At 41.0% G+C, this 15,575-nt stretch overlaps 1 protein-coding gene and 1 long non-coding RNA gene across 4 annotated transcripts in view; one reads left to right on the top strand and one right to left on the bottom strand.

The window, feature by feature from the left end:
- Window positions 1–9,065, top strand: part of Dcaf7 (DDB1 and CUL4 associated factor 7) — a 30,263-nt gene extending 21,198 nt beyond the window's left edge. The window contains exons 5-8 of one of the 3 annotated variants that reach the window (XR_216214.4): window positions 385–594; window positions 1,489–1,606; window positions 4,335–4,570; window positions 8,994–9,065. Coding sequence is in view for 1 of the 3 variants with exons in the window: in XM_003465922.5 (XP_003465970.1) it covers window positions 385–594; window positions 1,489–1,606; window positions 4,335–4,507 (501 nt within the window). In the remaining 2 variants the exon portion in view is untranslated. Of the gene's footprint in view, window positions 1–384; window positions 595–1,488; window positions 1,607–4,334 lie in introns of all 3 variants that reach the window. The other 2 variants (XR_216213.4, XM_003465922.5) reach the window with 2 other exon arrangements.
- A 5,573-nt stretch (window positions 9,066–14,638) lies between these two features.
- LOC134474458 (uncharacterized) lies at window positions 14,639–15,540 on the bottom strand. The gene is made up of 2 exons (XR_010045353.1): window positions 15,440–15,540; window positions 14,639–14,760 (listed from the first exon to the last, which is right to left on the bottom strand). It is a non-coding gene; the product is annotated as an uncharacterized LOC134474458 (long non-coding RNA).
- Between the last annotated feature and the right edge of the window lie 35 nt (window positions 15,541–15,575).

Genomic DNA, 15,575 nt, shown 5'->3' with positions numbered 1-15,575 from the left:
CAAATGTCTCAAGCTTGGATTATGACACTAGTTCTGGTTTCCACTGAGCCTATGCATACAGAATCCCTGCTCAGTTTTTTGTGTTCTGCCAATTAGTAGGGTATATGTGCCTTTTGTTTTATTATCATTTGGAAGAAGAGTTGGAAAGCAGCAAGTGGGAAGAAGCCTGACAATGTGTGTAGCAGAATAAACTTCATTTTTGGGAAACAGTTGTTGGTAGAGCTCTGGAGTTCTAGTACCCACAGACACTGTTTAGGATTCCTTTACTTGCTTCTTTGTCACAAGCTGAGGTTCGGATGAACTGGAGATGGTAGATTTCTCTACTATAGTGAAAGAGATGACAGATCTGAATCTTACTGAAGTGTCTTACTTGATCTCCAACAGGTGTATGATATTGCGTTTAGCCGAGCTGGAGGCGGCAGGGACATGTTTGCCTCTGTGGGTGCTGATGGCTCGGTCCGAATGTTTGATCTCCGCCATCTGGAGCACAGCACCATCATTTATGAAGACCCGCAGCATCACCCTCTGCTTCGTCTCTGCTGGAACAAACAGGACCCAAACTACCTGGCTACTATGGCCATGGATGGAATGGAGGTGAGCACCACAAGTAGACTAACAAGGCCCCGCCACCTAATGCAAGCACTGCTTAGTATATCTGCAAGACTAGTTCTTAGCTGGTGGCAGTGTTGCTCCCAGGGAATTTCTGTAAGTAGCCAGAGACATTTTTGGTTGTGACAACTTGGGTGGAGGTGAGTAGTCCTCTTGGCATCTAGCAGGTAAAGACCAGAGATTCTGCTGAACATCTTATAATGCATAGGATATACCCCAAGTCCTATCCAAAATGTCAGTAGTGCTAAGATTGTGAAAGCCTGATCTAGAGCAAAGACTATTATTTCAAAACAAAACAAAAAAACTTCTAATACATAGAGTGTTGGATTTAGAGCCAAAATAAGCAATATTTAAAGAGTCATCTAAATCATTTATATGTATGGGCTGGATGGAAAAAAACAGCCATTTCCCCCTTCTACATGCTACACACATTCATCCAGCTTCAAGCAAGTGTAGAAAAAGCACCTCTCTCTAGTCTATTACTTAATAAAAGGAGTGTATTGTGGATGAAGAGGATGCAGGGGTTTGGCAGAGCTTGTACTTCAGACTTCTTACATTCCCATTTCCGCTTTGATCAAGGTCTCATTTTGTCCTGCTGTGATACAGAGTTCTTATCACAGTCAATTGCTGGGACTCAGTGGTTACCCAAACTAATGGTACCTACTTCTGCTTCCTCTTTTCCCTATCAGTCTAAAGGCCCATGTTGTTCAGGACAGGGACTATATCTTCTTGTTTTCACATCCCCTAACCCTGTCTAATATTATTTAAACCCACAAATGAAAAAGTTATGTTTGAGAAAAAAAATGTCACATAGAGTCTTTTCTTTATTTGTTTAGCTATACCCTGCAGTTTCAGGACCTTTTGCTTGTATTTCTACAGGTGGTGATTCTGGATGTCCGAGTTCCTTGCACACCTGTTGCCAGGTTAAACAACCACCGAGCATGTGTCAATGGTATTGCTTGGGCCCCACATTCATCTTGCCACATCTGCACTGCAGGTAACCATGGTGGAGACATGGAGTAGTAAGGAATCTGTACTCTTGGCACCTTAAAAACGTATTCTTTACTGTTTTCCAAGCATAGTTTTGAGAGATTTACACAAAGTGACTCAAGAGCCTCCCTACACTATGAAATTGAAGCATGTTATGTTTCCAGATAATCTTGTAACCTCAGTGGGCAGAACCTTTTCCACATATACTAATGACAATGCGTATCAGATATAGGCCTGTGTGTCAAACTGTCTTCTTGGAAACCTAGATTCATACAGGGGACTCAGATCCAGGATGTGGCATCCCTCTTGAATGTAACAAGATTGTTGGGAATGCCAAGATTGACATCCCACTGGGCCTTTGAGGCTTCACTATAACAAATCTGCAGGAAGGAAGTAAATTAGAGGTTTAGTGACTAGCAAGGTAAAAAACCATTATCTTGTTGCTGTCCCACCTTTGCCCCACTTTCCGTGCATGACCTTTAACTACAGTTGGGTGTCTCCTTCCAGATACTTTTGACACATAGGCAGCTACATCTCCCTCACTATGAATATATTCCTTTATTCTACAAAGACTGCATTCTGTTTTAGCCATATTACATTTCGTGTGTGTTTTTCTGTGCACTAGCCTTCCTTCTAACGTGCTTTTTCCCCTCCTCACTAATTAGTGGCCTTTAAATGACAAACCTTGTTCATTATGGAGCCACCGAAACAATGATTTGGTTCTCTGCCATCTTAGCATTAATTTGACGGGCAGGAAGCATTTTCTATTTTTGGCTCTCTGTCCATGTCTGCTTATCTCATTGAGGAGTAATTTGGGCTCTCCTGCCACCTATACCCCCAGGCTGTGATTGTCTTCATTATTGCTCCCATTTTGTCTGGGAGTGTGTAGAAAGAGGATGGAGAAGGAAGAAGAGAATGGTGACACCCATGGTTGACAGAGAGTAGAAGTGCGAGTGTTTAAAGCAATGCTCTGACCTCTTGGCGTAGAATGTCTTGGGAAAAGGGATCCCCCGATCCAGTTTTTATTTTTTCATTAATATATGTTTGTAGTACATAATGATTGTGCTGCTTGTGCAGAGTTGGTACATGTGCATAACATACCTTAATTCTTTTTTTAAATTGCTTTTCCCTCCCCTTCCTCCCTTCATCTCTAGATCCTTCCCTTTTGCAAGACATCTATCTTCTCTTCTCTTATTATCTATCATTAATTTTACTCTTTATATTTTGGGTTTCATGTGTAAGAGAAATCATACAATATTTAAGCTGTGTGTCTGATTTATTTCACTTCACATTATGGTATTAAGATGCTTCCATTTTCCTACAAATGGCTCAGGTTTATCCTTCTTTATAGCAGAGTAGTACTCCATGTTTACAAATATCGTGTTTTTTTAACCCATCCATCTGTTGGATCTATAAGCCATTGGAGAATAGGGTCTTGCACCTTACCCACATGATGTGGACTTGGTAGGTGCCAGTGTTGCCCATGGCTAGTCTGGCCAATTAGGGTTCCTAGTACTGGAAAAAAAAAAAAGAAAAAGAAGAAAAGAAATAAAACTTAGCAATATTGCAAATTATTTAGGGACTAGAGAAAGTAAGCGTAACTAACTCATAACTTTGCCATTCTAACCATTCTCATTTTGATGTATTTCTTGTAGCCTTTGGTGGTAGTAGAAGGTAACCAGGGATTGAACCCAGAACTCTCACACCGAGCTATATCCCAACATTTTTTGTTTGTTGGTTTGTTTGTTGTTTTTCTTTTTGAGACAAGTTCTTGCTAAGTTAATAAACTGTCCAGACCGGACTCAAACTTGCAATCCTCCAGTTCAGTCTCCCAAAGTGCTGGGATTATTAGGTGTGTGCCACCACCACACTTGGCTTTCTAGTGCTTATAGTTTTTTTAAAAATGAATACGTTCTTATTTGATGTTTCCTATGGCTCTTTACTTGGAAGAAACATTTAAAGGTACATGTCCACAAAGCACTTTATCTCAGTCATCATTCTCTAGAACACCTCATTGAAGCATAATTGCTCATAAAATGGGAAACTTACATTAGATCAAATTGTCAGAGAAGGGTGTTTAACCGTTTAACTTTTATTTAGTAGCTGAAAAGTGACATCATATTTTGGACTCTGTTTTTTTCCCTAGTACTGCATTTATGGATGGAACAGAGAGAATATTGAGCTATATCCCCAGCCTTTTTAATTTTTAAATTTTGAGACAGGGTCTCAGTAAGTTGCTAAATTGCCCAGGCTAGCCTGGAGCTTACAGTCCTCCTGTCTCAGCCTTCCACAGTGCTGAGATTATAGGTTTCTGCCACCATGCCTGACTTGGGTTTTTTTTTTTTTTTTTTTTTTTTTTTTTTTTATCCCATTGTCCTTTCCTGATGCCTGACCCCAATGAGGAGGAGCCCATCTAGTCCTAATGTCTAGTTCATCTAGATCTAATATCCTAACGTTACGGTTAAAGGAACCCAGGGATATCTGGGACATGAAGTTAATGCCAGATTTGAGTCCTGACCCTGCTACTCACTGGCAGCATAGTTGTGTGGCTTGGGGCAAATGCCTTAACGTTTTTGAATCTCAGTTTCCTTATCTATAAAATGAGGGCTTAAAATAAAGCCCTTCCCTAGAGGTTTTGGTGAGTAAATATTTATGAATTGTGACTCGCTCTCCAGATGGCAGGGATCATTATGCACATTGCCTGATTTGACCTTGCTTACTCTCTGTGTTCTTAGCGGATGACCATCAGGCTCTCATCTGGGACATCCAGCAAATGCCCCGAGCCATCGAGGACCCTATTCTGGCCTACACAGCTGAAGGAGAGATCAACAATGTGCAGTGGGCATCCACTCAGCCTGACTGGATCGCCATTTGCTACAACAACTGCCTGGAGATCCTCAGAGTGTAGTGTTGGTGGCGACTTACCCACATGGCTGGGGCTTGTGTGTTTCCCACCTCGGCCCCACTCCAAGTAAGAAGAAACATATTTCCAGTGGCCAGTATGTCATTCTTTGCTTTGCACCCACTGTTTCCAGAAGCTGCTCTGTGAGTGTCTGGCCAGTCACTTGACATTCTTTGTGCCAGACTCAGTGCTGTGTGGTTTCTCCTCGGCCCAGAGCTGAGTTTTAACATTTCTCTCTCATTTCTTTTTTCCTTTGTTTCTTCAATTAAATATGTCTATGTATTTGTTTGTCAGCTGTTGTTAATGAGCAGTACAAGCACTGGCTCTGTTTGTATCCATCTGCCCCAGTGTCTGTTTGCTGCCAAAGGCAGTGGTTCATATCTTGTCCCTGTCTGTGTTCGTGTTAGCACTTAAGTGGGAACAAATACCAACTTGAAGTAGTCTTTCCTCCTAAGTGTCAGTGTCTTTAACAAATCTCAACTTTGTATATTTTTTATCTATCAGGCTAATTTTTTAATGAAAGTAATATTGCTCTTCTGGTTTCTTCTTTGGTTTTTATAGTCCCTTTGTTTTGCATCTTTCTCTCTTTTCTCAGTGCCTGGAGCAGGCACTGGATCCTTGACCCTGTGCACAGTTTGCCTTCCGGCGTCATTGCTGGAGTGGCACATGCCTGACCAGGAGTCCCAAACCACTCTGGTGCTCTGAAGTCCACCAACTCACCAATATTTTTTCACTGCATCTCTTCTCAAGGCTCTTTTGGGCTCACAGGAAAGACAAGCTCCTCTGTCTGGCTTCACGGGTGTCTTCTAGGCATTTGCTAGAGCTGAGCTAAGCAGCTGATTGGGGTAGTGGGGCAGGCTGGAGAGGAATCACTTCAGGAAAGCTGAACTTAGAGCATGGATACAGTACAGAGTTTCAGAGTTTGGTTTTCCCTTTAGTTATAAATCCCAGGCCACTCCATTCTGGGACTTGTATGATAAGCAAGAAAGATCTCTAAGCTGAACTTTGGTGTTTCGGTTTATTGAGTTTCCTGTGGCTGGTGGAATATTGGTCCCTCTTTGGATTGAGTGCTCTGAGTGAGAGTCTTTCTGAGAGGAAAAGACACTCTGACACTGTATGAGTTCTTCAGAAACAGAGAGACAGGCAGCTGTTTTGGGGGGTGGACTAACTGGATGTGATACCCTGAGACATCAAGTAACTAGCTTCAGAAGAATCATAGGCCCCAGAGTCAGTCCAAGAAAAAGTCTACTCACCCCTGTCAAACTCCTCATCCCTTCTTTCTGAGCAGTATTGAACTTGTAGTCTTCTGTTACTTGTTGACTTACAGGCTGCAAGTGTCTTTTTCCGTTACATAAATAGGTTTCATGGAGGGGACTTACATGTAATTCTGATTTTAGATGAGTTCTTGGGGGGAGCAGAATTTGGGACTTACACTGAAAAGAGTTTGCCTGGCTTATCATGCTGTGTCTAAGTGCCTGAAGGTTTTTGGGACCTTCTGAGTTGTTCATCTGAGATTAGGAGGGTAGTAAGCCTACAGCCAATGGTTTTGTTCACCTAGGCTCTCACCTGCTTAAGAAATAAGTTAACTGTATTCTTCTGGCTCTTTAAACTTTTCTGGCAGAGTCTTTCCTTTCCACAACTGATGTAGTTTTATAGCAGAAGTCATAGCTTGCTCTACTACACGGAGGCTTATCCCAAAGGAAAAGATTTTATTGTTGGGGTATTTCTCCCTTTGAGCATCTTCGTTGCTCTTTTTGTTGTGGGATTCTGGGTGGCCATCTGCTGCATTTACCACCAGATTTTCACTGCATTGATTGGAGATATAAAGCAAGCAGTTTGTGGTCAGACCCTTCCTCTGCTTTTAATTGTGTTTAATGGTGATTATAGGGACTTCCTCTCAGAGGGGAGTAAGTTCGGCTGATAGCTGCTGTCCTAGGCGGCCCCACTTCTTTCTGTGGAGAAGTTCTTTGATGGGAGTTGATATGGTTAGCAGTGGCTGGACCTGCAGGGTGGGCATGGGGGGCTGGTCCCCTGAGTTCTTAGTGGACTTAATCCTGGTCTGAGTGGCAAGGAGATTTGTCAACTGAAACTCGAAAAACATTAATTCAGAAAATTAATTAGCAGTGGCTATTTGCATAGATTTGAATGATGAATTTTCCCCTTGGCCTGTGGACTCCCAGACTTATCATGCTTCTTTAGGCCCTTCAGTGTAGTCCTGTTCCTCTGCACCTATCTGCAGCCCAGGTGAGACTCTCTGCTCCTTCAGCAAACCCATATGTGCCCACAGGTTTTAGGTTCTGGTATTTTGAAGTCCCAGCTCTCACCTTCTCTTTATACAAACAGATGGCCTGTTGCCTGAGGAAGAAATTTCTATAGTCTCAAGATATGGAGCCTCTAACTGGCTGTTCTCCAGAAACAGATCTGTTGTAGTTTCAAAAGCAAGCTGAAGAGCTCCCATCTGCTTTCCTCAAACAGGTTGTAGGGCTTGCTGTGGGGGCACCTCTGGTTTTGGGGCAGCTGTGATGCCCCCTTTGATGCCCTTAACAGGCCAAGCCATGGGTACAAACAGACCTGCTCTGCTGAACAGCAGAAGGCTGGATCAGTTAGGCCTGAGAACCTAACGGTATGAGTCCAGGGCATTTACACACGTTGAGTTTTTACACTCTAGGGGTTAGGACCTCTCCTTCCAAGGAAGAACTAACCTGCAAGGTTAAGACTTAAAGAGGGCTATATTTGATCACTGAATGACAACTTCACATCAAATCCAGGATCAGCTCCCAGAGAATCGGCTAAGACTCAATAAAAACGTAAAAATTCAGAGTCCTACAATGTTTTGCCAAAACTTGTATCTGAAATGTTGTAAGATTTAGGAAGTAGGAAAAGTCAGTGGTATTTCTTTGGATTAAGGGAGGAAATATTAAAAGGCACGTAAGGTCTCAGGTGGGGAACCATTCAGATTTGTATGACTGCAGAGTGCATACATGCCCTCAGCCTGGTCACCCTTCTTAGAATATTAATCAGGCATCTGTGGTGCTGGGGAACTGTGAGACATAGTGACAGCTCAGGGAAGGAAACCCTTTCTGCAGCAGGCAACGGTAAGTGAAAATCTGCAAGCATTGGGTGTCCCATAGCCATTCCAGATCATAGTTATCATTAGTTGTAGGTTTGTACAGAGGTGGTAAACAGTCATGTAGACCTTAACTGCTTTTTTTTTTTTCTTTCTTGCATTGTTACACTGTAGAACTTTCTCCTTGCTGTGACATGGTCCTGAATTCCTAGGCTTAAGGACATACTGGAGCTCCAGGGTTTACCAAACAAGGAAGGGCAGCCCAGAATTGCATCTCCACTTTCCTCACTTTGAGAATATGATAGTTCCTCTGACTTCTGGCTTGGGAAAAGGGGTACCATTGAAGTAGAATCCTTTGAGCACACTTTTCCCTTTACTCTAGGATGAAGGAGGAGGGCTATACTTGGGACTTAGGTTGGGTTTTCTGGAAGAGAGCTGAGCTAAGCAAAGTCACCATGAGTTATAGCCTAGGCTTTTTGGCAGTTATCGTCTCTGCCCTGGCTACAAAGGCACCAAGAGTGTCTTGTGTTGCGGAGCCTTTTCCACTGCACCCACCTGTACCCTCTCCTCTTCCCACTGTTACTGTTGCTGCTAATGGTCAAAGTCAAATGTGTGGCCACATGGGATGGGTTAGATCCTGTTGGGCTACTTTCTGGATGTCATTTTTTTTTTTACAATGTGGAAACATATAGGTGCCTTTCTAAAGAGGCTTGGACTGGTATGTCAAACCAGGAACAAATAAGCTAAGAAAGTTTGAACTCCAGAAGGAAGATACTGACAGTGTGTGACAGCTGGAGAATGTACAAGCACCCACCTTTGGGACAACCCAGTGAAGATGAACTTGTGGTATCTACTATTGAAAGAAATGTTCATGCTTTGGGTTGTGTTATAAAAATTGTTCAACTGAAGCTTCAGATTACTTTAGTCCAGTATGAATCACTTGCTTTGGTTCCTTGTATTTTATGGCCCCTCTGTCAGTGACTTTCCCTCATCCCCTCTTTGAGTGTGAATTTGTAGCATGATTGTATAAACCTCTATGTAGAAGATGGAGATTTCTTGTTCTCTGAAATGTTAAGCTCTAACCTCTGTGCCCTTTAGCCTAGTGTGTCTAAACTTACTTTCTTGTTACATATTTAAACTTTCCCTCTGTCCCATAGGTTTTGTGGCATCCCCTGGTCAGATGGAGAGGAAGCTGCTCCTTGCCGAACTGTACTGTAACCATTTTCTCTTATAAATATTATTTTCACAGGACTGATTGTACACAGGGCTTGTAATAAAATTTTAACACTGTGCTGTGAAACCACGCAGAGGAATCTCCACTGACGGCACTACGAAGGCACCTGAAAGTGGAGTCTTCTTTCTATGACTTTTATTTCATTTCCTAAATACATTAAACCTAATTTTCACCCTTTCATTTTGTTTCAGCCTCCTGTATAAGAAGTACTGTATTTTCTGCCCATCATACTTTGTAATAAAATTTGAACATATGTAGATGAATTTCCTCTTGTGATGAATTCAGTCCTTCCTGATTTGTTTCGCAAACACTGGTCAAGGAATTAGATTCTGCCTCTGCCTGTTACATTTGTCACTCATTGTCTTTTTTGGGGGTGAGGGGCCAGGGGGTGTGTTTGTAGCACATAATGATTCCATTCATAATGGAGTCATTGCTTTTTTTTTTTTTTGACTCACCTTTTTGTCTCCTATTTGGTCACTTGTTAGTTATTCAGTTAACAAAAGACAAGCATCTACTCTATCAAGGGCATGACTCTTAAATTTCGTGTACTGTATCAAAGGAGACTTCTTAACATTCAGATAAAGAGACATTTGACAGTGTTCTTCAAGATCAGAGGTAGGCTCAGAAACTGTCAAAGAATGAAGAATGCCTGCCTTGAGTTTACATGTTGGTGGGTTATGTGTGAGGAATGGTGGCAAAAGTGGCCAGAGAGCCAGATCAGGGAGCGTCTTGAAAAAAATGTGATACCTTACACTCATATTTTAAAGTTTGGAAATTCTACATGGAGGGAATTCATGACTAGAGTTCCATTGTACAAGGGTAGGCAATGAAGAGAGAGCCTCTGAGAGGGTAGTGAGAAGGGAAGATCACATGTTACAATAACATAAAAACCTGAACTGAGGTAGGAAAAAGCAGAGAGGGAGAGGATGGAGCATGTCATGGGAGGTAAGAGATGAAATAATCAGAATTCAGTAATCTGGGTATGGTGGTAAACGCCTGGGATCCCAGCACTCTTGGATACTGAGGCAGGAGGATCACAAGTTTGAGAGCAGCATAGGCAATTTAGTGAATTGGCAAAACCCTGTCTCAAAAAATGATTGGGGATGTAGATCTGTGTGAAAGCCCTAGATTCAATCCGTAGTACCATCAAAAAAGAAAAAGGTATTCAGTAATCTATTGGCTATGAAGAAAACAGGTAACTCCCAACTTTTAGATCTGTGTTTGGACCCTAGGCTCTGACAGCTGACCAGGAATTTCAAAATCCAAATCGGTTTCCCAAACTTGTGCCTCAACATGGTAGGAAGGGAAGGGCTTTATATACTACTGCTATTCCAATGTCATGTGTCCTAGATAAATATAACTTGCTCCCATTTATTTTTAATTATTTACTCATGGTAGGAGGCCTCTTTAAGGGAAAAGAAGAAAGGCAAACTAAATCAGTATTCAATAAGTTCCTGCCATTGTGTTGCAGGATGTGGAGCTCTGAGGCTGTGAGTCTGTGAAGAGGGGTGGATAGTTTGGAGAATTCTGCGCATCTGCTGGCTCCATTGGAATTATGCTATATGATCTGACAGTGCATAGTTTATGGGAAATACATGATTTCCTGTTTTAGTAATTGATTTTAGTGGTACTGGGGATTGAACCCAGGGCCTTGCACATATGGTATTAGACAAGTATTGAGACAGGCTTTTGCTAAATTTCCCACATTGACCTTGAACTTACAGTCCTCCTGCAGTACTCCTGAGTAGCTGGGATTACTGGTGTGTACCACCACACCCAGCAAACTCACTGGCTTTAAGGAGAAAGTTGAGACAGTAACATTGACTATAATCCTGATAATCTCAGCCCATAATGATGAATCTTTTAGAGCTTTTAATGATACAAGTTAGCCCACCGTGGACTAGGGGTATAGTTCAGTGGCACAGTGCCTGGCTGGCAAGTACAAGGTCATAAATTCAATTCCTGGTGCCACAGAAAACCAGCCCATCATGACAAGTGTACCATAGGTTTGCCACCACTGGTCTTGGGTATGCATTTGGACCAAGCAGAATAAAAGTTATACAAAGTCTTCTCCACTTTGTAACTACCTCGTATAGAACATATGACTTCTAAGTCACTTAGAAGAGGGCTGTTTTGTAGAATCACCCTAGAAGTAGCATCCTTCTATTTATATCTGCCAGACTTAGTTCTAACATAACTGCAAAGAAAGTCAAGAAAGAAAAAAATAAAGTGATGAGTGAATAGTAATATCTCTGCAGTACCAGGAACTGGCAAAGTTGGTGTCTGGAATATTTGCCAGTGTCATTTCATTCCTTGAGAGCTGTCAGAGTTAGACAACACATGTTTGAGCCTAATAGATACTTCAGGCAGTCTTTTATCTCCAGTACTCCCTTTTAGATAAGTGACTTCAATGATCCTTAACAAGAAGCCTCTAAAGATGATTCAGTCACCTATGAAGTTATCTCAGGAAAGTAAGTAATAGATTGAGAAAGGTAAAATCTGCCCTATCTTATCACAGATAAGACACAGATAAACAGACACAGATAAAGGACTCAGGCATGGCTCCATTGGGGAGCACATGCCTCACCTGTGTCAACACATGGGTTCCAGCCCCAGGATTGGGCTGTGACGACACTGCTAAAAACAGCAAGAAAGCTAATAGGAAATAGGACTGTTACCCCAAGCACACACTCCAATTTAAGAACTTTCTGTATGACTAAAATAAATTTTTCTGGAGAATCTTTTTTAAAACTAGCTGATAAATTTTCCTGTTTAAAGTCAGTGAGGGGCTAGGGATTTAGCTCAACAGGCATTAAGTGCCTGCCTTGCAAATGTGTGGTCGTGAGTTCGATCCCCAGTACCGATTTAAAAAAATGTTCAAATAAAATGGTCAATGACGATAAAGCCTTAGGTTTTGTTTGGTCTGTGTGACTCAAATTTTCCTGAGATATCTTGTTCTTTAAAACTAGCTGACAAATTTTGCTGTTTAAAATGGTCAGTGAGAATAAAGCCTTAAGTTTTATTTGGAAGAACTGCCATTTTGACGTAGAAAAACAGACTAGATTTCCAACCCAGACAAGCACTTCTAAGCAGCAATTTCTGAACACAACATTCCACATTTAACTTGCTGCGTCTAAAGAAATGGATCTGGGTCCTTTTTGCACTCTAGGGCTGATGTTCACCCCTTTTCACATAGCTATGTATTCCTCTGAGCCTGTCAAACTTTCATTTAAATTTCTTGAAACTCCAGCCTCCTCATAATTCTACAGTAATCATCTTTTCCTGTTAGGTGAGACTCCCCACCATTCCTGGTGTATGGTCTCCTCTGTTACAGTGAGATAGCAAGCCTGACTATTGGACTACTGCCTGCCAAGTTCTGGGTGATTGAACAAGGGCAACTATAAATCTTCTTTTGGCCTTGATGCTTGTGATCATAAATTCCAGTGGAGAAATCCATTAATTTTCTTTTTATTACTAAAGTAACACAGTGACTTATGAAAAGTATACTGTAGTACTCTCATACTATAGTAGCACATGAAAAGATGCTCAATATCATTAGTCATGAGGAAAATGCATTCAAAACCGAAATGATACAATGCACCCCCCAGGTGGGTGTAACTAGACAAAAAGAGGACAATCTTAGGATTTGGAGAAATTGAACCATCATACCTGCTAGTGAGAATGTAAACTAATGCAATCATTTTGGAAAACAGTTTGGCTCTCCTTTAAAAGGTTAAACAATTATGAGCAAGAAGTTCCACTCAAAAAAAAAAAAGAAGTTCCACTCCTAAGCATATTCCCAAGAGAAGTAAAAACATCTTCACACAACACTATTAGCATCATTATTCATAATAGAAGTGAAAGCAATGTCTGTCAAGCGATGAGTAGATAAATAAAATCTGGTATACGAGATATGATAAAAATACACAGTGAATCTTTGGGGTTTTAAAAAATTGCAATAAAGGATATATTGGACCAAGTAACATTGACTATAATCCATTAATACTTGCCATCAGTTCAAACATACTTATCCCATCATTCTTGCCACTTTTTGAAGCAGTTCTGAAAGTTCTTTTTCTGTGGTGTCTTATGAGGTATGATAAAAAATGTGAATGCTCCTGCACAGTGACATCCAGCTAATATGGATATTGTGTCCTATCCGTATTAGTCACCAAATTTGCAGCTTTTGGTTGCATCAGTTCAGGACACTGAGGTAGCCATAACAGTGCAACTAAAGACATTCACAAATTAGGACCTAACTGCTTCAGAAAGTGGTAAGAATGATGAGATGAGATCAGTGTGATCAAAGTGAGAGGCAGTACCTTGCGGGGTATTAAAGGCAGTGTGTTTTGCTGTAATAAATTTTTAAAATCTACTGTATTTTGATACCATATCTATATTTATATATATGAACACATTAGAATAAAAATAATAAAAAGGAGTGACATTCATACACATTGCTATCTAAGTCCTGAAAGCATGCTAAGTGAAAAGCCAATCACAGAGAAGTATATAGTGTACAACTGTGTTCATAAGAAGTGTCTGGCAAATAGGGCTGTGGATTTAGCTCAGTGGCATAAGTGCCTGCCTGGCAAGCAAGAGGTTGTGAGTTCTATCCCTGGTACAAAGAGAAAGGAAAGAAAGATAGATCTGGCAAAGGAAAACTCACAGAAACCAAAGTAAACATTGCTTGCTGCTGTGACAAGAGGAAACAAAGTGGCTGATACTGGGCACAGGACTGCTTTTTGGAGTGATAAAAATGAGAAGTCAATTGTGTGATATTTAAATAACTCTGAATGTACTAAAATCATTGTAAGCTGGTGTTGTGGCACACACTTATAATCTCAGCACTGAGGCAGGGTAGCCTAGGCTACATAATGAAGTCAACATTGTATACTTTAAGTCAATGGCCTGGGTTATATGTTGAATATGGCAATGAAACTGTTATATAAAAATAACTGCATTGGGCACAGGAATTACAATCCTGCTCTCAAATAATTTAGCATTGTGGAAGAAAATATTTTAACAAAAAATTAAATTTTATGAAGATACGGACATACATGAAGGATTATGTGAGTAGGTCATCGGAGCTCAACTAGAGAATCAGTAGGTGCAGATGGAAAATGATACATGGGGAAGAATCTTGAAAGACGGGCCAGCAAAGACCTGAGTCTGCTTAATACAGGAACTGAGAAACATACTGGGAGCAGTCTGATGTTTCTAATCTAGAAAGTACAAGGAGGTTTCACTAAGTAACTTGAATAATAAACAATTTTTTTACTCACATTTTCTGAAGATAAACAATTTTTTTTTGTCTTTTTCATTTTTATCGGTACCAGGGATCAAACTCACGACCACCTGCTTGCAAGGCAGGTGCTTATGCCGCTGAGCTAAATCCCCAGCCCAGATAAACTATTTTTAATAAAAAGTTAATAATAAAAATTTGGGCTGAGGATGAAGTTTTATAGTAGAATGCTTGTCTACTATCCTTTGGGCATGAGTTTAAATCCCTAATATATACACACTTCATAAGTGAACTATAATTACAGCTAAAAATTCAAAGGAGTGATCTAAGAAGGCTTCACTGAGCAGGATGACAGTTCAACTAGGTATTGAAACACAATATTTTACTAGTGAAAAGCTGAAGGACAAGCCAAATCCAGGAACAAAGGTGATAAAAGGTTTGTACTCGGTGAAGAGTTAATAACTATCCTCTTCACCTCAGCCCACATACACAGCCCTCACAGAAATACAGCATCAGGACATGAGACCTGGGAGATAAGTAGATTGATTATGGAGGTTCTTTCGTAATAATATAAAATCTATGCCTGTGTGCTTTGTATTCACTTTCCCATTTAATTTTCCTAGCTATGCTACTTGTAAATAAAAACAAAGGAACTTGCCCGTGGTTACGAGTAAATAAAGCAGCAAGGCTTCGGAGCCCATCCAGTCGAACCCCTGCAGACAGAAATTTAATAATAAAAAGGAGTGACATTCATACACATTGCTATCTAAGTCCTGAAAGCATGCTAAGTGAAAAGCCAATCACATGGTCCTGCTAACACCAAGCTCTTTGGATTTAAGTCTCACCATGGAGCACCAATAAAAGACTTTTGCTACCTGCCACTTCATTTCTTCCCCATCTTCCTACTAATGACATTGGTTTTCCCTCTTCGGAAAGTAAATGCAAAATAAAAAGCGTATGGCTTCAAAAAGTTTGATCATTTTTCTTCTCTCCAAAAGCCCGTGACTCAGGTGAGCCTACTCCAAGGAGTCTCTCGCTTAGAAACTTGGTCCCTATTGTCACTGCTATTTACGTAAATTTATTTCTTTAAATCTCCAACGCCTTAAGTCGTGGTTTCAACTTCCTATGCTGGTAAAGTAGGTGGCAGTATCCTTATCTATAGAACGTTGGATTAGAAAGGCTAAATAAATAAGCAAGTCACTTTTCTGGCCGAGGTTTAATTAAACAAGACTGCCGAATTAGATATTCTTTTGCAAGAACAAAACATTTATCTTTGCGGACCTTCTCAAGAGTTAGGAAGGAATTTGGAAACAAAATCAGTTGCATAACTCAAGTGTATGTCTACGAGGTCACTGCGGGAAATAAAATCCGGCAGGCCCACCTCTCCCTCACCTCTAAGCAACCGGAGCCATCCAGAGTAGCTCCCTCCTGCTTCATGCTGTTCATAGGGCAAGCTAGGAACGTGTACCGCGCAGCGGAACGGACTTTGCGGTGGAGGGGATGGATTTTTGCAACGGAGCTGGGAAAG

This window comes from Cavia porcellus, unplaced genomic scaffold (assembly GCF_034190915.1).
Source record: "Cavia porcellus strain 051 isolate PalLab524CR breed Dunkin Hartley unplaced genomic scaffold, mCavPor4.1 scaffold_32, whole genome shotgun sequence".
Lineage (NCBI taxonomy): Eukaryota > Metazoa > Chordata > Mammalia > Rodentia > Caviidae > Cavia > Cavia porcellus.
Note: the sequence above shows the minus strand (reverse complement) of the source record. Positions and strands in the feature narration are given on the sequence as shown.